The sequence below is a fragment of the Dasypus novemcinctus genome, chromosome 15 (assembly GCF_030445035.2).
Source record: "Dasypus novemcinctus isolate mDasNov1 chromosome 15, mDasNov1.1.hap2, whole genome shotgun sequence".
Taxonomy (NCBI): domain Eukaryota; kingdom Metazoa; phylum Chordata; class Mammalia; order Cingulata; family Dasypodidae; genus Dasypus; species Dasypus novemcinctus.
Window position 1 is genome coordinate 60,057,047 of NC_080687.1, and position 26,963 is coordinate 60,084,009.

Genomic DNA, 26,963 nt, shown 5'->3' on the forward strand with positions numbered 1-26,963 from the left:
TAAAGTTCATTTGCAAAGATAGCAAAAACAACAAGGTTATTATTTCACTTAATGCAAGACAAGGAATGCTTTACTATTTCTTCTAAAATATAACTTTGAAATATAAATGTTAAAGTTGTATTAATCCACTTCTGCAAAATTTCTTTATTTTATATCTCTCATTTTGTTCTTAACTTCCACTATTTTGGCCTACTTCCAGAGTATTGTTATGAAAATTGGTCACTCAGGAAGTCTGTTGTAGAGCATGAGGATTATTTGGAATATTTGTGTCATATGTTTTAGTACCTGTTATCCTGATATCCCATTCGTATTTCCAAACCATAAATTTATCAACAAACCTCAAATCAAGAGTAGACCTTAAGTAACTATCATGACAACTTGTGATTTAAGGAAACCTTTAAATCTACCTAAACAATATCAAAATCAAGGTCCCAAGTGTATTCTGTATAAAAATAGTAAATGGAGGTTATCTTTTTTAAAGAATTACTTTTTTTTAAAGAGTTTTCTTTTAATAAGAACCCCATTCTTCCTCTTTGTACTCTTATCACCTTTAAGATGCTCCATTCCATTTTCTCCTTTTGAGGAGCTAGAATAATGCAAAATAGCTTATTTTTTAAAACTGTTTTTACCAAACAATGAAAAAGTCTACAAAGACTGGTTGCTAATGCAACACCTTTGTGTAAGGCTGTTTTTACCCAGCCCGTGATCGAATCTGACTTTTCTATATTTCAAAAGCAGGTCAGGTTGACTGTGGGGAGAAGAGTCCTGTCATTTATTTTGTAAGCTGTACCTGAGATTGTTTCTGGTTTTGTAAGAATAAGCAGTGGTTCCAGTAGATGAGCTGTCAAGAGCATTGGCAAGTCCACTGACTTGACCCCCTAGGCTGAAAGAGCAATGCAGATCTTGATACCAAGATCTTAATATCAAGTCACTTAGAGACTTTTTGTTTTATCAAAATTCTATTCAATCAATATTGTTGTGCATACAGTGAACCTTTTTTTTTTTTTTGGTCTGGTTTCTTCACATACACACACACGAATACCTGCACTGTTTTACTCTTTCCACAGAAATCACTATTTTACTAAGATTATTCCAGACACATGTACCACATTAGCTAACTCTAGGGTTAGAATACTTTTTATCATGGAAGGAAATCGTCTGAATTTGGTTCCAGTCACAGTTTCACATCAGTATTTTAGAAAGCTTTCCATGTGCAATATATCTGAGATGCTATCTATTTAATGAAAATGATTCGGAGGTTGTTTTGAGAAATGCCAGTTTCCATTTAGTCTTTGATGGAAAATAATACTTTAAAGATTGCGCAAGAATTCTGACCTAGATTTCTGCTCATCTAAAATGTCACTAAGATTAACAAATACAAGCATATTTAGCATTTTCCTATGAAATAGAGGAAATTCTTAATGTCGGAATAGTGAAAGTTTTAGCTCCTATTCTTCCTCCATGTGAGTAAACTTTGATATAGGAGAGGCATGAAAACCAGAGAGGCTTAGAACTTATCAACCCTTATCATTCTCAAACAGGCTTTTCCCTCTATTTCCACATAGCTCTTAAAGAAGAGGAAAACATTCATTTCCGTATTATCATCTCTGGAATAAAGAAAAATCATCTTCTGGTTTTAAAGACAGATATTTCACAAAACATATACAGCTGAGTTAAAATGATACTAAATAATGAGAAGATGGAAATAATCTGCAAACTGTACCATTTCCTAGTTGTGTTTATGAGAATTATTATAATGCCTCTGTGAAAGATTTAATTTTTATACTTTTGAATAAAATATCAAATACTAGTAAGTAAGTTTGGACTATGGTTCAACAAACTCTTTGATGTATTTGCCCCTTATGTAGGTTTTTAGGGTGACAGTTTTTTTTCTTTTTTTTTATTTTAAAAAAGCTTTAGATTACATAAATGTTACATCAAAAATATAGGGGATTCCTATATGCCCTACCCCTTACCTTTCCCCTACTTTCCCCCATTAACATCTTTCATTAGTGTGGCACAATTGTTACAACTGATGAACACATATTGAAGCATTGCTACTAACCATGGTCCATAGTTTACACTATGATTTACACTTTGCACCACACAATTTTATAGGTTTGACAAGATGTATAATGGCCTGTATCCATCATTGCAATGTCATGCAGAACAATTCCAGTGTTCCCAAAATGCCCGTTACATCAATTCTTCCTCTCCCTTCCCTCTCGTGGCCACTGACCCTTTATTACAATAATACAAGTTCTTCCATTGCTAGAAAAATAATGTCTACTTTAGTTCATAGCTGCATTTCCCCCTTATGTTTGTTCATTCCTCAATGTTGAGGATTTTGGGATGGTGATGACTTTTCTGTTTCTTATTGAAAGGGGGTTTAGATTCCGTGGGGCAGATGAGTGGAACTGTCTTGCTTGCAGTTGTAGATACTCTCTCTTTTTAGGATGGACTTTGTCCATTACCATCCTTTTTTTAGTTGTCCTAGATGAGTCCAATGAACTGTGGAGTAGGTATTGAACTCTACTGAGATTCAGGTCTCAACCAACATGTGAACAGCCAGAAGATTTACGTCTTTAGGACTCATATTTAATGAGTATAGTGCTATTTACAGGTTCAAATAAAAGAGGCAGAAGAGCCATGTGTAGGGAAATTATGAATGAGTCTAACTCTGATACACTGGAGAGCAAATATTCCAAAGTAAGGCAGGGTATATGGGAATCCCTTATATTTTTGATGTAATAATCTAAAGCTTCTTTAATAATAAAAAATTTAAAATAATGCTGCCTGGATGCCACGTCCAGATATACTGGTTTAAACAGTTTGAGGTACAGCTTGGACACTGGGATTCTCTAAACATGTTGAGAGTGAGAACCACTGCAATCCAGTGTCAACAATAAAGCAGGGGCTCTCAAAGTGTGATATCTGGGACAGCAGCAGCAGTACTTGGGAATTTGTTAGAAATGCTAGTGTTAGAAATACTAATTCTCAGGGTTCCACCTCAAACATACTGATCAGAAACTCAGGGAAGAGGCCCTGAAATTGGTGTTTTAACAAGCCCTCCAGATGATTATGATGCACACCAAAGTTTGAGAACCAGTGCAATAGGGGAGCTCTGCCCCAGTTTTCCTCCCAGATGCCTTGAATAATCCTTGGGATGGAGAACTCATGCTTCACAACACAGCTTATTTGTTGCCTGCCAGCTTTATTGTGAGGAAGTTATCATCATTGAATCAAACTACTGACTAGTAGTGTCCAATCCATGATTTTATTTCCTAATTAAATTGCTACAAAATATAAATTCAAACATATTCTTATTCTTATAGAATTTCAAATGGAATTACATTTGAGAAATGTTTCCTGCAGTGGAAATCCACCTGGAAAATTTATCTATCTGAAGATAATAAGGTTATGCCTAGAGAAGTTATTAAAACAGTCCTCTTATCTGTCATTCAATATAAACTGAGACTTTCTTTCAAAATTGCATGGCTACCATGTCTTTATGTGATTAAAATGTATTACACAACCCTTATAATCTCTGAAGTGCCTCTGCGAAATTTATTTCACTCAGGATCACTCATTTTGTTTAGGGAAAGACTTCATTACTGCAAATGTGGTAAAAAGTTAAAATTGAAAATAAAACAGAAAAAAAAAACAAAGAAAAAAAGAATAAAAACAAAAAAGAAAAGAAAACAAAAAAAGTTATAATTGGTAGATCTGGGTATCTGGGGGTGGGTGGGGAGTAGTATACTGGAGTTCTCTGTGTGGATACTGTATTACTTTTTGCAACTGTCCTGTAAGTTGAAATTACTTCAAGATAAAAAGTTTAAGAAACCATGAAAAAAACCTTGAAGATTTAAAATTCAAATAAAAACACAGTTATTCCTAATAAATCAAATTGGAAAATAGATACTTACTTGGGCATACAAGTGGCCTATAAAGTGAACACATTCATAAAGTGAATCATCTTACTTTAGCAGATTTACTTAGGACTTTTTTTTATTACTAATTTATACTGTCTTTTTATCTTAACCTGAGCAATCTGAAAATAAATAGCATAGGGGTATTTCAGCATATCCATTTCACCGCAAAACCTTATAAATCTCTTTTACATGAATAATGAAGACATAAAAGCTTGCTATCTTGAACACTTGTATATATTAGGGTTTACTTCTAGAAAATTCTAAAGGTCTTGAGTTCTTGTAAAAATTACAAATTTCAAATGTGAAAAATTACTCTATTTTAGAAAAATAAAAATAAACAGGGAACACCTGGCAGAACACCTGGATTCATTCTATCTCATGAATTTACTAACTTTCAGAACCTGATAACGTCTCTTAATCTCTGATCTTCAGGGCTTTCTTCTATAAATATCTCCCTATTTTGAGAAATGAAGTAAAATTTCCTTTCTGTAGCCAGAATGCAGGTGTCCAGAAATTAGGCCAGAGATTTCTTTCTTTTCTACTCTTTCTCAAATGAGAATTTTATTGCAGTTGTTTTACTGGTGCTGGAGTGGCAGTTATACTTATTTAATTTGTAGATAGCAGAACAACAAGAAATCACAATTATATGGGATTTAATGAAACTGAGGTAGAACTGAATGCCTCCTAGAATTGGAGCTGAGGGCTGTTATGGATAGAATTATGCCCGCCACGAAGACACATTCAAGTCCTAACTCCATGTCCTGTGAATGTGACCTTCTTTGGAAACAGGGTTTTTGAAGATGCAATTAGTTAAAACTGGTCAGGGTGGGCCTTAATCGAGCATGCCTGGAGTCTTTATAAGCAGAGAAAATTTGGACACAGGACTAGGAGACAGGAACCAGCCAGGTGACGGTGGTAGAGATTGATTTACGGACAGCTGGCAAGCCACCACGAAAACACTGCAGACTTCACTGAAACCGTGATCCTGCTGACACTTTGAATTTGGCCATCTGGCTTTCAAAACTATGAGACAGTAAGTTCTTGCTGTTGAAGCCAAAAAGTCTATTTGTTATAGCAGCCCTGGTAAAGTAAGGCAGGGGTCAACAAATGGTTTTGTGAGGCTGCTAGTTAACATTTCTGGAGATAATAACTGAATGTGGTGTTGATCACCATCCCACCGGGGAAAGAGTGGCTGCATTTGTGATTATAATCGTTGGATGATGTCAGGCAGGAGGCATGGATTGAAATTGCAGGAAAGGAAAGGAGAATGAGTGTGCCTTACAGTCAAGCATGGTGTTCTCCATGTACACATGCTCTTCTATGCAGCCTGCTGCACCTACACTGCCTTGCTGAAGGCGGCCAAAGAGATCGTGAAAGCTAGAGTAGCTGAAGTTATGAGTTAGCAGACACTGGGAGGAAGCACGACTCTTGTTTATCAAACTGATAAAGAGTAGAGAATAAGAAAGCTGATAGGTAGAGGGAAGAGCAGGAGAAAGATGAGCAGACATGTCTCAGAGTGATCATGTTAGTGTCGGGGATTACTGGTGCTATGGATTCTAGAACTGCTGGTCAAGAAGGGACAACTTAATTCCCAGGCCTTGATGAGGCCTGGCCATGCCACCATTCCTGCTCCTGAATTTCCAGGAACTTCCATCTTCTCATTAATCCTTTGATTAAAACACCCTTTCATAAACATTTTGTCATTTACTTGCAATTTTTGACCTTGATAACACTCAAAAACAATTTGAATCAGGTTGGTTATTCGTAAGCCCTGTCATAGTCCCAATATTGTGAATTTTTTTCCAAGATAATTAGACCTTACTGAAAATTTAGTCTCCCTCATTCTATCAATGGCTCTTTTGGGATCAGAAGGAAGAGGGCAGGGGATGATGTGGGGAATTAAGAGAACAGAAACTATCCACCTATTAGAGGCAAGAGTCTTTTGCAGGCATTATGAAAAACATAAATGAGTCAGTTCCTTTCCTAGCTTTTCCATTATCTGCATGCAATATCAACAAAATAATTTCTTTACATAAAAAGGCATTAAGAAAACAAAAGGCAGTTCACCTTAGTAAGAAAAAAAACAGGAAACTTAGGGGAAAAAATAGGAAACTATTGTTTGTAGAGTTCCTTCATATTAGGGGAAAGAATTGTTAATCATGGAAAATTTATTAGTTTCTTCCTAATTTAAACAATATGTAAAACAATGACATAGAGCTTCTATTCTAACTCCCTTGTACAAGCAAATAAAGTGCAACATTTTAAAAGCCACTATATTCTGTGGTGTAAAGAATTTTCAAAATCCTGTTTTGTGCCTGTGATGAATTTGTGCACTCCTTTAGCACTTGGTATCCAAGGAAGAGATTTCCAGAGTTCTTTTTGCACTGCTGAAAACCTACCATGCAAAAGTAAAAAACAAAACAAAACACCAACTTTCTAGCCCAAGTGAAGAGCTTTGAATTTCTGTGATGCTCATTACACTAAGCTATAGAGCAGCAGGTCCTGAGTCAGGAATTCTAAAAGTAGTCAAATTTTGTTAATTTTTTTCAATATCAGCTATTCGGTATGCTATACATAGTTCTTTGTATTTGGATGGTATTAAACTCTGTAATACAATCCAACTCTTCAGAAAATCTGATAATATATAATTTATGAAAGTGCATATGGAATTCATAAGAAAGAAAATATATTAGAGTAAACCTTACCTTCCATTCTTTTTAGAAGACACACTAGAATTTACTTCCACTAAGTTTTCTAGGTTCTGGTCTCTATAAGAAAAAAATATATATCTTAATATTGTTACAAAATAATTTTAGGAAATAATAAATATGAGATTAAAAATAAAAAGTATCAACCCATAATCTTAGACGAGTCATTTATGGTCTGTAAGCTATGGGACATTGGAAATCTGGCATTGAGCTATTTGATCCATACAGCTACATCGTGAGAGAAAGAAGTAAGTCATTGGAAGGTTTGGGAAACCTGATAAGAAAAAAACATTTATATCCACATTCAGCAAATGAGTATTTAATGAGTATTAACTTTGTGTTGCAACATGCTAACTTTGGGTATTTTCACATGGATTATCTCATTCAGATCCACAAAATTCTGCTGGCAACAGCTGAAGCTCAGAAAGGAGAAGTGACTCTTTCAAGGTTAATTAACCACTTTGTAGCAGAGTGAAGATTTGAGTCTAAGCCACCAACCCCTGAGGATATCGGTTCTTAGATCTTTCATTAGAGACTTCATTGAGGCTTTTTGGGTCAGAAACATGAGAAGTTAAACCAAAACTTGAATAAACTATTCATGAGGAGGAGGAGAAATGGAGCTATTAGGTTCTTAAATCTTGGGCTGCATTAATGATTTGACACCCTTACATGAGATACAATGTCCTCTGGAATGTTATTTATGGATGTGATACAATACTGATAGCTCTAGTTTTTTGGTTTTGGCTTTGTTTCTGTTGTTTGTTTTCTGTGAGTTTGGAAAAGTCTTTGGCATGCACCGCATTGGTTAGAAGCATTGTTTAGGAGTCAAAAGAAAGTTTCATCTTTCCTTTTCCTTTCCTTGGGCAAGTTATTAAATCTTTCTTACCTTTGATTTGTAAGGAAGTATAAATCTAATTTCATAATGTTGCAGTGATAATGAATGGGTTAATGTAAATACAATTCATAGCTCAATATGGGTTAACTGAAAAAGCAAGTATTAAATGACAGCAACTAGACGTGTGGTCATGCAGCAGAAAAGTCGGTGTCAGCACTGGCAGCAGTAGCAGCAGCATGGGCCACGAGCACTGAGTCCCCAGTTTTAGGGGACTACTTGTCCATTTTCACTTCTGTCCTTACTTTCATTTCTTTGAAATTGACTCCAGTTCTTATAAATCTCCCTTCTCATAGTCTGGAATAGTGGATCTAAAAAAGTTTTAGGCTCACCTAATACATTAATTTATTATACATGGAATCAGAATATGGAGTCCTACACAAAAACTAATATTGTAAAGGATAAAAAATACTGTAAAAGTCTGCATAATTATGTAGAATGAAATTTAATACCTTTTAATGTAACAGCCAAACCATCAATAATTGATAAAATCTGCAAATTAGGCAGTATTCCATAGGTATGTTTAAACCTCATGTTTAAATACTGGCTTCATACTTTCAAAACTGCAGAAATTAGGGTAAATTATTTTTTAACATGAGTTACAGCAGAAAATATGCCACTTAATGTGTCTATGTAAATAGTACAGGATTTCAGAAGTAGCTCAACAGTATCAAAATCACTTGATTTTGCAATCTGAATGATGTAAAATTCAAAACTGAATTTCTAAACATAACTGCTAGTACTTGTGTAAGAAATCCTCACTGTTTGCATCCTTCAGGTTTAGACAAAGGACAGAGAGTTTTGGATTTGCCTAATCCCTGACAGTCTGTCACTAGAGCCAATTTTTTGGCCTTGGGGGTCATCATACTGTCTTAATGGCCTAACAAAATTAGGTGTTCCTACCTTTAATGTTTTAAATAATACTTTACTAAATACTTGGGGATGATGGAATAATATTAAATGGAGTCTCATAGTATTCCATAATCCAGTTTCCTGGGAATGCCAAACTGGGATGTTTTGGCAGTGATAAATAGTGAGAAATTAGCGAAAATTGTAACTTTTGGCAGAACTAGAATCTTATCACATAGGGTTATTCTCCCTCCATTGCTGACTTTGGGGGCACTGAATTCCATTTTTTAAGGAAGTTGGTACTTGAAAAAAAAATCAATTTTATTGAGACATATTAATAAAGCATGCAATTCATCTAAAGGGAAAGCTGGTAGTTTAATTACAGCTTTAGAGTAGGGTCATATCAGAGCCTAACATGGCTTTGCTCATAGTAGCTGCTCAATAAATACTTATGGAATTAAATCTAACTTTTTCTTCTTTGGGTAGATCAGTTACTACCTTAACTGGCTCTGGAACAGGGGCCCCAAAGGGAAGATGTCAGCCTAAAGACTCCAAACCTCTAAGGCAGTCAGTTCCCTCCCCATCGAGGATGAAGAAAAAGTCATCAAAGCCAATCATGGAATCTTCACCTCCTTTTGTGGCAATCAGCCAGAGCCTTCCTCACTTCACCCTGGATTGTGCATATTTTTCTTTCTCACACAGTTTCCAAGCCTGGCTTTCTTTCCTATTTTTGGATCTGCTCTTGCCCTCACAAAAGGGTAACAGTTTCTCAGCTGATGGTGGACTGCCCCACTTCTGGCACTTTCCACTTCTGGCTGCTGTAGAAACCACATCTTTGCTTTGTTTATACCTATTTCCCCTCCCCACGGATCCAAGTCCTTTTTGACCCTTTAGTTATGGTGAGGAGGAACAAGAAAATGTTCAGACCTGAGGAAAGAGAAGTGAGAATCTCAAAAATCCAACAACTACAGCTAGATAATTTAACTTATGTCTGTCTTCAAAGAAGCATACTACAAAAGGGGTACAACTACAAATCAATGAATAAACTATAATACCAGTGGTTTCATAGAATTTTTCTTGTTTTCATTAAATAGTATCACTTATAAAGTTTGGCAGTATGAATTTTAAGATCTTAATCTGAATAATCTATACTAATACATAAAGAAGGTTATGAAGTTCCAAATTATGAAAAGTAAAAAACATGTATTTGTTTTGGTTGTTCACCCTGACTAATTTCATCAGCTAGACTTGAAGATCTAATAAAAGTAGTTCAGACTGCCAATTAAATTTCCAAGTTAAAGGACATAAAAGTAATTTTTTATTCTTTAATTAAGACCAGAACAATCACATGGTGTCTTTAACACTCTGGTAGAAAATGAAGAACTGTGAGTCAAAGTGTGAAAATGGATTTTTATAGAAGCCCAGCCAAATGCTGCCGGGTTGAGCAAAGGTTTGAAAACCCTTTCCATGGCAGTGGTATATTTATGAGGAGTTGGAATTAGTTCCAATGACACCACTAATTCTCTGTAGATACAGTGAGACATGCCAAAGAACAAATTGTTGTTAAATGTTGCAACCAAAAAAAGTTTTTTGTATATTTCAATGCTTCGGAGAGAAAATATGGTTATCTGTGGACTAAAACCACAACTGTTGCAACTAAACTATGTTTTGTTATATTGATTTCAAAATGTTGGAGGGAACAATGTGTTATTTATAGACTAAAGCCATAGCACAATTTTTTAATATAAACATTTACCCATGTTTAATTTAATTTATTTCCCTTATTTATTTAAGAAAAAAGGAGAGATACTAGGGACCAAGGAATAATGTCTCTTACCATATAAATTTTCCTGGGATAAGCTCTGCATATGAGAAAGTTATCAGTTCACTCCTGTGATTCCTCTCTACTGTGAAGGTGGGAGGTATGTATTAATAAAGCAGCAATATGTTTCTCTCTCCACAGCTTACTTAAATTGCTTTTGTAGAGTACTGAACACATTTACAAAATTAAGAGCCTCCAGATGAAAAGTTCTGATACCTTTTTTATACTTACAACTAAATCTCAGGCATGAAGCTTTAGTCCAAAAGGATTATCTGTCTCTCTGAAAGGAGTATAGAGTACAATGAGATAACTGGTATAATTCTTTATCTCTACTGATGTGGGAAAATTGGCCCAGTTTTACTATTTTTATAATTCTTTTCAATGTGGGCATCTTAAAGATTTTACATTAAGGAAATTAACAGTTCAATAGAGAATTTGTACAATTTAAGTATTTTAAATATAAGATATAATGAAGAATTTCAGTGTCTCTAATTCACCCAGTCAATGCGATTGTCATGAACAAATGACTTTGATTGGTCTAAGCAGGAGACCAGTCATAAAAAATTAGATTCCTTAGTCTGGTTTCCTCTGGAAACCACTCATTCACCTTGTTAGAGCTGGAAGGCAATGGGCTTTATTTAGGTGGACGATCATTAGAGCCTTATTAGCTTTGATATGGGCTGGATGTGTATTCAAGCTTACCTAGTTCCCAGAAAGCCTCCAAGCCCTGAGAAACTGAAACTTAAACTTTTCATGCCAAATGTTTTTTAACCCCACCCCTCCCATGCTCTCTGTATAAAAGCAACCTAAAAGACTGGCTCAGGCTCGATTTTTGGACTCAAGTCTGCCAGGCCCAGCTGGCTGTAATAAACTTCTTTCCCACAAAGGTTTTGAGTCCTGACTTTCAATACTGCGATCATAGAATCCTCCTTGATGCCACAACATTTCTGGGGGCTCATCCGGAATTGCTGAACAAGTCAGAGGTAGTAACATTTAGTTGCCCCTTTCAGATCCCCTGTGGAGACTGGGAGGGTCCTGGCAAATCCCCTGCCTGAGGCACCTCTGGACTCTTAGTCTAGTATAAGGTAGCGGACCCCACTGAGGCCCTCCCAGGGAAACAGAGGTGAAAGGTCCGGGGAAGACTCTGGGAACAAAGTAGAGGAACTCTGAGCATTGGGCAGGTAAGTCCCCCAGGGGCATAGGGAAAGCCTGACTCTGAAAGCCAGAACGGGAGCCTGATCACCTCCCAAGAAGACTCAAGTACTCCCAAGAGAGGAGGAAACCATCTTCTCCAGGTCTGAGAAAGAAAGGGAAGGAGGGTGGTTGTGTGCATGTGACTGAGAAGTGAGAATTTGTGAGATGCAAAGAACACTTGTGGGGTGAATGAGAAGTCCCAATCCTTGGCTCCATGGTGACCCTCTACGGTGAAAGGCAGTGGAGTGGCTCTGATAAGGGTCCTTCATCTGAGACAGGGGTTTTTACCATCCTGACATACTAAGAGGTGCTCTAAGTCCCTGCGAGGGGAGCAGCCAGAGATGGACAAAGCAAGAGGCTGAACATGTGTTGCACAACACCAACACACGGTGGGAACATGGGAAACACACAAAGTAGGACCCCACTAGGTTGCATGCTGAAAACGTTTACCCATGTTTTTACCTTCCTACTTCTTGACACTGAATTTCCCTTTACAGATTTGTGTTAGAATGCGTTGGAATGTTTTAAAAACATTTAATAAAAATAGTAACACCACGAGTTAGTGTTTGGTTTATTTTTGTAAGGTAGTGAAGTTTTGGTGGTAGTGGGAGAGGTTTCATGGATTAGAGTCCTACTCCCTCACTCCCTTTAAGGGGAAGCCTGCTGCTTTTGCCTTTATTTTGGCTGTTCTCTCTCTCCCTCTTTTTCTGCCATCATGGGGAATGAGGCAATGGTACCCCAGTTCTCCCCACTAGGATGCATCCTGAAAAATTGATCTAAATTTGGGGGATCTTGGTTACAGAAAAATAAATGAATTTTTGTAGTGAAGCTTAGTCTATATATAGATTAGGTGACAGAAAAATTTGGCCAGAAATAGGTCTTTGAATTTTAATACTATATTGCAATTAAACTTGTTTTGTAAACAGCAAAAAAAAAAAAAAAAAAGCAAAAGGTCCCATATGTTCAAATATTCTTTGAGTTGTAGAAAAATAAAGAAACCAAAAAGTTGTGAGTAGATGCTGTGAGAGTTCCCTTTAGCCCAAGTCAAAGATCTTAAAAGCAATAAAAATTAAAAATGTGAAATGATGAAAGCTTGGAAACAACCATACCAAAAGAGTAAAAATTATGAATCAAATTAGTGAACTTTATGTTTCTGTATTGTATTTTAACTCTTTTGTGTTTGCTTATTTGTTCAGTGTATCAGTGTATATTTTCATACCTCTGGATGGTAATATTAAATTATGTGGAGTGGTGAACTTTAGTCAGATGAAGACTCTGGGATGCCATATCAGTCAACTAAAAAAGTGTTTTTTCATTTTTCCTAAAGCAATGGGCATGGCCTCTAGCATACCAGCAAACTCCCCATAGGAGTCTCTTCTCAGGAATCAGGAAATTCTGCCTACTGCTGGTCCATGTGGCCACAGTATAGCCAAAACAGTCTCTGTATAAAATGCTGAATTCCAGTTAAACCAGTGTAAGAAAAGAAGACAGATAAATCCAAGGCCCAGAAACCTCAGGTCATGTCTCCTTAAAAAAAAATAAGGAAATATTCCTCAGACTTCTCAGTTTAAACTCAGTTGTGCCTATAAAAGGTGTGAATAGTGATCAAGATAAAGAAAGCTCATATGCCATCAATTAAAATCGAAGGGTTCCTAAAAAGGCTAAAGGTATAAAATTCTCTCTTCAGTTTTAATCTGTGCTTAACTCTTTGTTCAGTTTTGAAATCTGCATTTAGCTTTGTCAGTTTGCTTATGCCTAGGAAATCAGATTTAGGATTCACCTATTAGGAACCATATAATGGTGAAATGTAACCTAAAAATGAATCTTTAAATGTCAGTACTGTCTTGCTAGGGGATTTAATGCATAAATCACAAGTAGAATTTACTTAATTGCTGAAAAAGCAGAGAAACTTCACAAAGTTGGTACTGATAAAATTCTTGTGGCTTAGTTAATGAGAGTACCCAATTCACTTTGAGACTGTAACTAAATTCTAAACTGACCTTACCTTTGTTTATGGTCACTTCAAGCTTGACCTCACCCCTTGTCTTTGCTTATGGTTATTTCAGAGTTAAGATTATTTATAGATGCCTTTATATTATAAAACAACAGAAGGATAATAACTAAAATTATATTTGGGTAAATTTAGCCTAATAGCCTCTGCCTCTACAGCTCAGGAGAAAGCAAACTTAAGACATCCCTGTCTCCTGTCCTACTGGTCCCTGAGGCTTTAATAGCCTCAGTGAGTATATATATAATTAGTCTTGCTCATCCAAAGTCTGCTAAAGTCAAAGTAAAATATAAGGTTAGAAAGCAAAAGAAAATTGTAAGAAGGCATTGGGGACATTTTGATTATAATCCATTAATTAAGAAACAAAATTCTTGTGCAAAACTGCATGGTCATAGTGCAAATTAAAGGAAAGCCTTCACTCTCAAGTGAACTCTCGTAGAAGCACCAAGCCTTGGGTTCCCGGACCTCAGCAAACCATTCTACCACCTTTTATAGGAAGCCACAAAGACGGGAAACCGTGAACCCCTAGTCTGGGGAAGTCTGCAAAGAAAAGCCTTCAAGGAGATCTTCCAAATATTGTTTTACAGTTAAACTTTTTTTGTAAAAATGAAAGTTTTAAGTAACTTTAAGTTGTATTTCCATGTCAAACTATTCATGTCTGCCTATTTGCTTAGTGTATATCTTCATATATCAGGATGGTAATATCAAATTGACAAATAATTCATAAAAGAGCATTATTCAAATTGTTCATATAAAAATCTAAATATTGCAACTGTTGAGAAAAGGAAAAGGATTTTCCTGAGCTGTTTGACCTACCCAGCCCCCACGGCCCTCTCTTTGTAAGAGCTCTGAAGGATAAGCCAGGTGTAGCAGATTAAAACTCTTCTAAGCAGAACTAATTAAAAATCAGTTTGTCCTTGTAAATTCATGTTTAAAGAGATAAAGCTAAAAAAGGAAAATGTAAATCTGCCCTCTCTTAAATGCATAAAGTAAATTCCATCAGTTGCTAATTATAATCTAAGGTAAATCAACCAGTGTATATGGTTGTGGTCAATTATAAAGAGTTTGTAAAAGCATCTTCTAAACTAAAGCATTTAAGTGGCTAGTTCTAAGGAGCCATTATTAACTAGAAACCTAGATTAATGTTAACGGCAAAAAGTAACTTCAATAAAATCTGTCTGAAAGTCACTTCAATGTGCATATTCAAGTGGTGGTAATGAAAAATTACCCTGATTCCTTTGAAAATCTCCAGTTTTCATTTAAAAATAAATAAATAAAAAGTTTTTCCTCTACTGCTAAAATAAGAAGCAAAATACTAAAAAGTTCATTTGATATATTACACATTGCATTGGAAGTGTTTAAAAGGTATATATAAAAATCAAGAAATAAAATTCAGCATTGTCAAACTCTCTTGTGCATTCAGACCAGGCCTTCAATACACTGTAGGCTGCCTCTCCATTTAAGTCATTGGCTAGGTTGTTCACTGACCCCTAAAACAATAAAAGTATCTACTACAGCTCTGGTTGTGTTCCTGAAGTCAATGAAGAAAATGTCGACTCCTGCAGCAGCCAATGATGGCTCAATACAGCCAAATGGATATTGCCTCCAGACTGGCACTGTTTCTTAGTGCCAAAGGGCACTGTGCACCAGGCCAATGGAATACTGAAAACTACTTTCCTTGCTTCTCTCTAGAATCAGTGGTGCTGCAGCTTCTGTGAAGAACATACCAAGTGGAGCAATGAATACCAGAGTACTGTGAGTAGAACTTAAACACAATTGGCATTATAGTCTGCTTCCGTGGAGAGATAACATGTAAGGTATTGCAAACCTGAAACTTAAATCTATTAATTGCAGCTCAAAGAGAAACTTATGCATTGAGAAGTATGTTAATTAGTATTAAGTTCTGTACCTATATCCTATTCCCCCAATCTTCTAATAATTATGGTGATATTCCTATTAGATCATACACAGAAGGACATTGAACTTGTTAAAAGTCCTGGTAAACTTCATCTTCTGAGTAGTTAATGAACATGTCTATAAAATAAAGAAATGGCCACCTTGCCTGAAAGCAGTGGGGCCAATAGCCCTTTTAATTGAAAAAGTCACCAAACTGACTTGGGAGCAACCTCTCACAGTCTTCACCCCACACCAGGTAAAGAAGGTGCTTGAGGCCAGGGGCTGCCAGTGGCTTACAAGTAACTGGTTAATTAAATACCTTGCTCAATTACTAGAGACCCCAGAGGTGCAAATAAGGGTGTGTCAAACTCTCATCCAAGCCTCCCTATGACTGGTAGAGGGCCCAAAGCCAGATCCTGAGGGACCCCTTCTCCACTCCTGCCTTGAGACTCTTAATCAGCTTAACCAAATGAGTTTTCAAAAGACAAAGCCTGGTAAAAACAGTCAAAAAAAATTACCAGGAGTTACTCAATTAAAGCCAAAAAAGTAAAGAACTTTACTCTGTAGATCTAATTACTCCCACAGCTATTAAAGTTAAAGGAATGTCCAGCTTGGTGCACTAATCCTAAATAAAGCCAGCTGCCCAAGAAAGAACCAGTTCACCAAAAGCACCTGACAGGAAGCACAAATACCAGTCATTGGACAACTTGAAAAACCTCCTCAAGAGACAAAGCTAAGTAGTGTCTATGTCAAAGTCACCTATTCCCTCTAACCCTAGCCCAAAAGCCTATTGCTAAGGGGAATACAAACCAAACATCTCATTTAAAAAAAACTTATCTGTTTTCATCTATAGCTTAACTGAAAAGGGAAATGCTTGGCAATTTATACCTAACTCCATTGTCTATTACAATTTCTAGAGTTAACTAACAGCATAAAATAACTCTAGGAAAAATACTATTTTCCATCAACTTTGGGAAAATGCAGCCTTTGCAAGTACCTGGCCTTTTCTACTTCTGTAGTCCAGTGTCCTCTTAGTGAAATCATCTATTCTCAAAATTCTAACTAAGTTTATTTCTTCCAGAATCAACATCTTGTTAGTCATATGGGAACTGCATCCAGCTTTGCCCAGGATGCCAGATCCATCTTCCTCCAGCCAAGATAGAATAGCAGGAGGGTTTTATACCTTGTTAGGCAGGGCCTCCTGCCCCTAACCAGCAGGAAGTAGCCAGAAAAAAAAGATTATCTCCTTTCAGCACCCATTCAAGATTAAAGGTGTAAACTGTCTGAGGGGGAAATGAAACAAGCTAGTAAGATAGGGAATCAATAGATGGATCTGGAACCTTGCCAGAAGTCCATGCGGACATCAATAACCCCCAAGATGGCTGCCAGAAGACTCTCTCCAAAATTCTGCCACTTGGAAAAAGACTTCCTCCAGAAGCCAAGAGAAGCCCCAGATATTCCCCAAGAACTTTATCATTGGGCCCTTCTGGGAAATTGATGAAAAAAATAAAGAGTCAAAGCAGCAAGCAGCTAGAACTCCTCCCATGCTCTCATCATACTTCCCTGCTTCCTCCCCTTAATAAAAGCTAGGGTATGCACTTTGATAAATAATGCAATAAGAACACAGACAACCATGCACCTCATGACTCCAACAATAGTGATGCCGAAGCTTAATGAATTTAATCGTGCATCAAAGGGGGAATGATATGGGCTGTGTGTATACTCAAGAACAATATGGGCCATGTGTATATTCAAGCTTACCTAGTTCCCAGAAAGCCCCCAAGTCCTGAGAAACTGAAACTGAAACTTTTTGTGCCAAATGTTTCTTATTCCCATCACTCCCATGCTTTCTGTATAAAAGCACCCTAAAAGACTGGTTCAGGGCTTGGTTTTTGCATTCAAGTCTGCCAGGCCTGGCCAGCTGTAATAAACTTCCTTCCCTTGAAGGTCTCGAGTCCTGGCTTTCAATACCACGATCATAGAATCTTCCTCAGTACCACATTTTGAAATTTAGCTTTAATTCACTGAATATTTGTTAAGCACCCGTTATATGCTAGGTACTGCAGATGAAGTAATGAATTAGACTCTTGCCCTTAAAGATCTTATGGTCAGTTCCTTCTAAGAAGGAAAGTTCTAAGAAGAGAATGTTGTGGGAGGGGAAGTGCAGAGAGATTGAGAACACCTAGAAGAATTGTTTTATGTAGACATGGTGGATCAGGTAGGGTGTCCCAGAGCCTACATGAGAAACACCTGAGCTGACACCTAACAGAGAAGTAGAAATAGCAGTAAAGGAAGAGAGAAGAAGTTGCAATTCAGAGGGTATGGGGGGTGGGGCTTGCTTGTGGGTCAAGAGTGAAAGGAGATGGAGGAGGTAGGAAAGCAGATAGGGCCTGATCATGGAAGGCTTGGGAAACCAGGATAAGGGGTATGGCTGCTAGCCAATAGTAATTTGGATTTTAATCAGAAGAATGACATGATCAGGTCACTCTGTCTATTGTGTGATAGATGGTTTGGAAAGGCAGAGGGCAAGACTGGCAGCAGAGAGACAGTTTGGAGATTGCAATAGTAATCTTAGACTTATGGCAATAGAAGGGGATGGTGAAGTTTCATGGACCAATTCCTGAAATAACTAGGAGAAGCATCAAAATACTGATTATGGAGATTGAAGCAAAGGAAAGAGTCATGGTTACCAACAGGTTTATGTCTTGAGCAGAAATCTGAGAAATACAGAATAGGAAGAAAAGGAACTCTTCTCTTTTTGGAATACAAATAAACTAGAAAGAAAGTATCTAAAGAACTTAAAATGATGGAAGCACAATGCTACAAATAATTGAGAATTTTTTTTTCTATTTTGGAAGAAAAATGGCTTTTATGTCATTAGTGCTTTCTAGTCTTCATTTGGGTGCAGTAACTTATGAGTTTTAGTAATTATTATAACAAAAGTTTATAGGCTACAGACAATTGAGTATCTCTTTGTAATGTTGGTTCATGAAAATGTGAAACTGTAACTGCTAGAGGTCATGCAATTTTTCCCTAATAAATGAAAATTCTATGTATCTCTGCATTTGTTCAGGTTTATACATTCCTAGAAGGAGCTCAGGGATGTCTGCTTACATTCTGATAGATGCCTGAGGTTTATTCAGCCGCTAGCTGTGAGTTAAATATACAGCTTCAGGAAATGTCAACCAAGTCACATAAAAGAGCTCTGATTCACTGCTGTTATACTATTAAATAACTAGCACTTGTGTCACAGTGAATTGGATGTAAAATTGTCTTGTGGCTGTTACTCCTACTGGGAGGCACTTTAAAATGTTCCTCTCTTTACCTACATTAAAATCAAATGGGCAGCATGGATGCATTATAGAATCAGATGGCAGAAAAAATTGAATGGAGTCACATTTTTTTCCAATTGACAACTCAGTCTTTCCTATTCGTCTGTTCCATGGTAATTCTTGAACAGCCTGGCTGATTATCATCAAATTTAGGATACTGCTAATGAATATTTAGACATAGCTCATTACACTGGTGGATCAAGCTGCCATGATCCACCAGTGGCTAATAGTGGCTAATACTATTTGAATTTTTTCTTGATATAGTGATCATATCTGTATAATAATTATCTTATTTTTATAGATATTTGATTAGGAGTTACTGAAAGACAAACTACCTTTTTTAAAATGTTAGCATTTTCTAATGCAGCAAAATGTAAAACTCTTTTATGAGAAAGTTATCATTGTCAACAGGACAAGAGGAAGAGAGTCCAGGAGTCAGAGAGAATGAATCAGCCTGTTGGAATCAGCCACCAAAGAGGTGGCTAGAGCAGCTATTGCTAGCTATTTTGCAGTATGGTAATGGAACCTAACCACTTTCAACATGATTAGGAGCCTCCAAACTGTTACTGATAAAAAGTAAAATCTACACCCCCAACAAATACCACTATAAAGAGATAATCCTACTTAAAGATATTTCTACACTGTAATTGATGGCATGTTCCATACCAAAAGCTAGCTGTAATTTCAGCTTTTTTAGGAAATCTCTATGTAAATAAATACTTTCTCACCTTCTGGTCATTTTAATAACATGTCTCTAGAATAAATGTGTCTCGTTTTAAACCTTTTACGTTGTGTGTAGGGAGTGGAATAGAGAGTAATGGGCTGTACACAGTATGAAGGACAGAAAGAGGAGGAAAGTCTGTGCTGATTTATTCACAAATATTTTGTTTTTCCTCTAGGCAGTGATGTTAGAAGGACCTAAATCCAGATACTTGAACTCTAGTTTTCCTCTCTATAAAACAGTGTGTATGAATGTATTTCTATGGGGTTGTTGTAAGGATTAAATGTATACATATTGCCAGTCACACAATAGATACTCAATAAATGCTATTCTCTAAGTAGAAATTGCTCTTCAATTGCCGTGGTGACTTTCTGCTTCAAAGACCTCAACACCTCAGTGATAAAAACATATAAACAGAAAAAGCAAATTAAAGCACTAATATAAAAAGCAAGCAAGGAGACAGAAAAGCTAGGTCCATGAGTGTAATTAAACTGTTCTTTCTCCTAGTGAATTCAATGCACTTTTCATATATGTTACTTTGCTTTCTTCATCTCAGAATATTGTGACTATGATTCCCAGCAAAATATTTATTAGGATAAGAGTCCAGGTCAGCAAAGCAATTTGAACACAACACATTCTGGTATGTTTTATCTATTAACAAAGTCCAATAGGTGAAAAAATATCACATATAGTTAATTTTAATATATTTTGTAGAAACTAAAATGGAAATTCAGGGTTAAAATCTGCTATACATTTTTCTGAACCCACACTTGCTGTGGACCTGAGATTGTGAAGAGCCTGAATAGTCTTTCCTCTGCTCTGCAGGCATCTATTTTAAACCATCTAAACCACTAGTTTGATTCAACTTTCCCAAAATATTTTATCACTTAATTTAATAATTTTCTTATAATTTACTTATTAATAATGAGTAAAAGTCATTTTCCATTTCAGATCTGAAAATCTGTTTCCTATAGAAAACAAACAAGAACTCATTTTAGTGCAAATAAGAAGCACAGAACCGATTCCAAAATAACACAATTGATTCCAGAAGAGTGCAACATGTTTCCTTATTGACTGGAGATACAAGAGTTATAAATGTGTCCTCATTTGAAACACTAAAGGAAAATAAAAAGCTTTTTTTATAAAAAGAAGGAGGAGGAGAAAGGAAAAAGGAAACAAAATTCTACCCTAGAACTGTGGGGACATGGCAAGATAGTCAAGCAAGGTCATTTACCGCTTAGTGTTTCTGAGAGCTGAAGGTTTCACTTCAATAAAATTGTCCAAGTCTTGGCTGTTTAAAAGATTAAAAATAAACAAACAAACTTCAGATTAGTGATAGGACTTTTTGGTTGGTGCTAGTTCATTAATGCAAAATATTAAAACCCCACTTCTCTAGGAGCAACGGATAGATGAACATATGAAATGGCTGCTTTTATTTGATTACCTCTGATGGCTTCTGACTCCTGCAAGGTTCACTTTGATGAGGTTATTGAGATCTTGGCTCCTTTAAAGAGAAAAAGAAAAGAGCAGATTATTTATGAATTTGGCAAAATCATTAAGGTTAAAAATCAAATAGAAATAATAATAAAACAATATTCTTCCTGAACAAAGCACATAAAAAACATAGTTTCTATTACCTTTGGTTGTTTTTGAGAGTTTCAGAATTCACTTTGATGAGCTTATCAAGATCTTGGTTGCTTTAAGTGGAAAAAAATTAAAGCAGCTTGGGTTAGAGATGATAAAGTTTTAAGGTCATTGGAAACGGGGAAGAAAGGATTGGTTATCTTATCATTTGGTATGAAACATATTTGCTTGGCACAGAATAACCTTGAAATGAGTTTTTTAATCAATCCAGGGAGGATGAATGATGCTGGATCAGAAGAAAAGTTACTCTGACCTGCCCTTTTGGACTTTAGTCTGTCTGCAAGGTCACACTGGTTAAGTGTCACACACAAACAATTTTTCACTCTTTAAAGTTTTAACTAAGGAAGATACAAACTGATTCTAATGTCCTTGTCATTTTTTAAAACCACATCCACTGACTAAGGATTTTGATTTTTAAAAAAAGCTCTAAAACTGGAATTATTCCCAACGTGTCTTGACAAGAGAGTACCACCTATCCATTAATATTGTGGCTTTTCTTTCCTCTGTTGACTAAAAAAAACCTGACTTTGCAGTCACCTGCATATTTGTATTTTCATCATCTATATAGTAAAATCCTCGGAGTGATCTGTGAGAATATAAAAGACACCTCCATGCCATCCCACGCAAGGGTTACAATACTAGCCAGGAGCCTCATTTATTTTAAGATCAAAGTTTGTGTGCTGTGGTGCAAAGACCAGGAGATCAGTTGGGAGTCAGAAGACCTTACAGAAGACTGTGACTCTCTTGCCTCTGGCCTCAGTATTCTCATCTGTAAAATGAAGAGGTTGGATTGGATAATCCTCAAGGCTCTGTCCATTTCTAACTTTGTGAACTTCCAGGAATCTATGAATATGAATTTTACCGCTTGCCATGGTTATTAAATTAGTTATTCAAAGGGTCTTTTTCTTTTAAATGTGATTCAGAGACAATACATTCTCTATTCAGTAAGCAGTGCATAAGTATTCCAAAATGTAATATTTTAAATTGACAACCTATTATTGTCTTGGAGTAACATCTCTAGCCCCTGGTACATAATTAGCTTTAATCTATGATAATTGCCTGCTGTTAATAAGATTGAGTATGTCTACTGAATTCTCTTTTTAGTGTTCACGGCCTATAATTATACCAAATGTGCAACTAATGATACCTAGTTGTAAGCGGTGAACCCAGTAGGTGCTCGGTAATTAGTCACTGCCTAAGAGATCACAGAATTACTATCAGTCTTCCCCTGATTTTCTCTGTGACCCTGGTCAAATCACTTAACCTTTTTGAATCTTAATTTCCTCTTCTGCAAAATGAGTAGGTTCAGCTGGAACATGTTTTCAAAATGTGTTTCAACTACTGAGCTGAGTGTTCTCTGAGGTCCCTTCCATCTCTAAAACTTTATGATTTTTTAATGTGCTAACAAACCTTAAAAATGAGAAATCATAAAACATTCTTAAGATATATGAAACAGTAATGTGTAATCATATAAAAATCTTCAGATAACCAGGGAGAAAAAGTGAGATTCATTATCTGACAGATGCTACTTAAAGAATTATGCAAAATTTTCCCTTAACTTTGCTGGGAATAGCAAATGTTTTAAGGAATAACAACGTCACTCAGTTTCCACTTGCTGCCAGAAAACCCAATATACCAAAATGAGGTGAAGGATATAGCTCATGATGCGTAGCAAGATGTGTGAGTCTTTTTCTTTAATTAGCTATTATTGATAAATTTTAATAAAAATTTTAACAAATCCCAGAGGCAAAGTATTAACATCAATACTGTAAAACAAAACACAAACAATGAATGGAGTAGCAACGTTCCTACTCCCAATTTCCCAATTACTCCTTTCCACTGCCTCTCTCGCTTACTATTCACAGGTTGGATATCTAAGTTTCTGGGGAAATATAAAAATTGTGATGATTTTTCAAGATGCTTTCAATTTACCTATAAGATGAGTAGATATATTAATAAGTCATTCATGTTCACATTGGGATTAGTTAAGAAGAAACAGAGCAAAATTAGTAAATAACATCCTTCCCTTCCCTAGCAGTGTTTTTGACAGCTTTGGGGCTTCCAGTAATAAGTTCATCAAGACCTTGTTCACTGCTAAAACAAAATAAAATAAAGAATCAAATTCAGTGAGAACTGAGCAAGTTTGATGACTGATTTTTATGTGAACACTTTGAATCATTCAATGGGATTCTAAAGTAAAAGTAATGTTTCCTGAGTTTCTACTTTATATACATTATTTACCTTGTTTGGCCCCATACCCCCGTTATAAATAAATTGAGCTTCAGAGAGATTAAACTACTCACCAGACCACAAACATACATAGTGGCTGAGGGTGAACCAGGAGTGAAACCACAGCAAATGGGTCCCAAACCCCACATTCTTTCCCGAGAACAGGCTGCCTGTCTCTCAGGTTCACAGTCGTTCCTTAACGCTGCACAATGCTCTTACCAACATTACCTTCACAATAATTGAAAGGTCACTTACACCTATCTTGGAGTTTCTCTGCCACACTTTTCTTAACTCTCACTTCATGTACAAATGGGTCTTAACTTTTCAGAAAGACAGAAATAAATTCAGTGTTATGCAAAAATATTCCAATTTAGTATAAGAATGTTATCTGTTGCCAATTTTTTCAGAAGTCATTTAAGATTTGATCCTTGGGTTTGTGAGAGAGCAGAGAACCAGTATTCTCTGGTTTATTCAGTTTAATCAACTTACAATTTATTAATGATAAATTTGTATTTCTAATCTACTTATGCTATTATTGTGTTGAAATGAATCTCTCAAGTAGTAATTACACATAATTAGCCTTGATACGAACATCTTCAACAATAATATAATCATATAAATGGAATTCATGAAAAGAAAAACCTTTATAATGTTTTTACACATCAACAAATAAACTTGTTCTCATTTTCTTACATGTCCCCTTTCAAAATTTCAAAGAACGATTAATCTTATTTGTTAGCATAAACTGGGTACTTGCTCAGGAGTCCTTGATATTCTTACCTTTTGTTTGCTGAGGGGATCACTTTGATAAGATTGTCTAGGTCTTGGTTTCTAAAAAAAATACTAGTTTCAATGACTGATAAAGTCAACTAAAAGCAATAATAATTTTTTCAACATTAGTATCAAACCAAATGGCAGATGCTTAGTAAGACTCCATCATTACTTAGATTTTCTTTTAGCTCTCTATAAAAGCAGTGGTTATGATCAATTAATTTCTTCTACAACTATGTATATATGAGAATTTAATTACTTTTATTCTTGTTTGTTTTCTCATCACCCTTAAAACAGAGTTACTCTTAAACTCTTCTTTCTTGAATATTATGTAGTCCAGGGGTCAGCAAAACAATTGTCCCCAAGCCAAATCTGGTCTGTCACCAATTTTACAAATAAAATTTTACTGGAACATAGTCATACCCATTCATTTACAACATATTTCCTATATGCCTGCTTTTGTACTCTGCAGAGTAGTTGAAACAGAGATGGTTTGGCCCCCAAGACCTATTAATTATCTAGTGCATTAAGAAAAAGTTTGCTAACCCCTGATCTAGTCTAAAAAAATTGTGCATGGTAGCTATACAAAGTAAAAGTAGAAAGCATATGCATATGCCAAGTAAAAAAGGAATATGTCAGAAAGAAGAACTATGTCTCAGTATTTTTTATACCTAAATCGGGTTCAAACTAGCATAACAATTTATGTTTTCAGCTTCATGATTTTATATCTGATTGTTTACTTAACACTACATGCCTTAGAGAAAATTGTCTCTATGAAAGACAAATGTCACTCTGTGCATTCCTTATTATTTCAATAAATTAAGTATAATTTTTAAAAATGACCCCTCAACTTAGGGAATGATTTGGATGATAGAGAATAAGAAAAGAGGGAATGAATGATGGAAGCAGAAGAAAAGAAAAGCTTTCCTTCACATGAAGACCTTTCTGTAGAATGCTGTGCTAAGCTGAATTGTGGCTCCCCAAAAGATATGTCCACCTAGAACCTCAGAGTGTGACTTTGCCTGGAATAGGTCTTGATGGATGTAATTAAGTAAAGGATCTGAAGATGAGATCACCTTGGATTTATGATGGTCCCCAAGCCAATAGCAGAAGTTCTTAGAAGAGGAGGAAGAAGACACAGACAATCAGGGGAAAGGACCATGTGAAGACAGAGGCAAGGATTGGAATGATGCTGCCGAAAGTCAAGGAAGGCACGAGCCAGCACAAGTTTGAAGAGGCAAGGAAAGAAGGGCTCGTTTCTGTATTTTAAGGAATGCTTTCTTTTCCTTAAGCCCACAGTTAGGGAGATCAGAGGAGGGACTTAAACATAAAGTTTCTGACACCAGAGCTGTTGGTCTTGGGTTCCGTTAGTGGATACCTCTATGGTGGGTCAATATATTTCATCCTATTTTTAGAGTTGAATAGCTTGATGGTTAGTCTGTTATGTCAACTCAGCCAGGTAATTGTGCCCAGTTGTTTTGTCAAGCAAGCACTGGACTAACTGTAATACAAGGGCATTTAATCACTATTGACTTTACTGCAATGTAAATCATAGATAGCTGATTACAATTACATCAATCAGGGAGATTGCCATCAGCAATGAGTGACACTTCATCCAAACAACTGAATGCCTTAAAAGGGGAAGTGATTCCAGCATTGAGTGAGAATTTCCCAGCTCGTCTTTGGACAGACAACATCCCCCAGAACTCATCAAGAACCTTCACTGGACTTTCATTGGAGCCTCTGGTTGCAGCCTGCCTGAGGAACCTGAACTTGTGCATCCCCATGGTCACATGAGAGACTCTTATAAAATCGCATACTATTGACAGATATCTTTTATTGATTCTGTTTCCCTAGAGAATCCTGACTAATACAAATAGATAAAAGGAAGAGATAGAAGAGTTCCATAAACCTTACCCTTGGTTATTTCTGTTTGTTTCAGGAGCCACTTTGATGAGGCTGTCAAGACTTTGGCCACTTTAAAACATACAAGAAATGATCAGGTTGGTGGTAGAGTTATATCAAGTGGTTACAATATACTTATTTTAAATGAAAAAAATTTATTATAACAATATTATTTTATAAGATATTTATTGAGATAGAAATCATTTCAAAGAGTTGGAAGTTTTTCAATGATGACTACACATATATGTATTTGGACCAAACTATATTAGCATTGATAAGGAACAATAGCTAATGTTTTTAGAAACTTTATAGTGTGCCAGGCACTACTCTGAGGGATTTGCATTGGTTTATCATAGCAATCCTATGACCTAGGAAGCATTATTATCTCAATTTCACAGAGGGAAAAATTGAAATATAGAAAGATTAAGTAATTTTCCCACATTGCTAATAGTGGCAGGGCTGGAAATTAAATCTAGGCAATCTAGCTCTGGAGTACATGGGCCTAATTAGAACATCGAATGTCTTATTCAAACTTAGTAACTGGAATCGTGTTGGAAGTGACTTCAAAGCACTTTCTCCATTTTCCTCAGACAAGTTATGTAACTAGTCTGAGGTCAATGAGGGCAGAGTCAGCTCCAGTCTAGTTCTCTTTCTCCTCTATTGTGCCATCACTTCTGCTTAAAATAAACAAATCAAAATACGTTGTCCATTCTGAAAAACAGCAGTAGACCTAATTAATCAAAGGATGTCTCCATTATATCAGAAATTAATTCTCTGACGTCTTTAACATTTTGGATGTAAGTGATCAAGGTTACATTGCTTTTCTTGAACTATCACTATGCTCAGCATCACTATGTAAAATGATTTTCCAGTGCTAGTGTTATACCTTGGCTAGCATGGAATGAAAAAGGGACACTTATTAAATCTTACTCTTGGACACTTTTTTCTGTTCGTGGGTTCACTTTGATGAACTCATCAAGGTCTTTGGAGCTTTAAACAAACAAGGAAACAAAAACACTTTAAGTAAAAATATAATTAAATTAATTGCTTTTTAGGTTTA

General features: G+C 36.1%; 1 protein-coding gene across 12 annotated transcripts in view; it reads right to left on the minus strand.

Moving 5' to 3' along the window:
• The window catches only part of SCEL (sciellin), a 110,356-nt gene that overhangs the window by 14,565 nt on the left and 68,828 nt on the right, over positions 1–26,963 (minus strand). For 10 of the 12 annotated variants that reach the window (XM_058276517.2, XM_058276518.2, XM_058276526.2 and 7 more), the window contains 7 exons: positions 26,834–26,893; positions 25,916–25,975; positions 24,008–24,058; positions 20,992–21,051; positions 20,799–20,858; positions 20,589–20,645; positions 6,638–6,700 (listed from right to left, as the gene is read on the minus strand). In XM_058276517.2, coding sequence (XP_058132500.1) covers positions 6,638–6,700; positions 20,589–20,645; positions 20,799–20,858; positions 20,992–21,051; positions 24,008–24,058; positions 25,916–25,975; positions 26,834–26,893 — 411 coding nt within the window. The remainder of the gene's footprint in view (positions 1–6,637; positions 6,701–20,588; positions 20,646–20,798; positions 20,859–20,991; positions 21,052–24,007; positions 24,059–25,915; positions 25,976–26,833; positions 26,894–26,963) is intronic. The other 2 variants (XM_058276519.2, XM_058276521.2) reach the window with 2 other exon arrangements.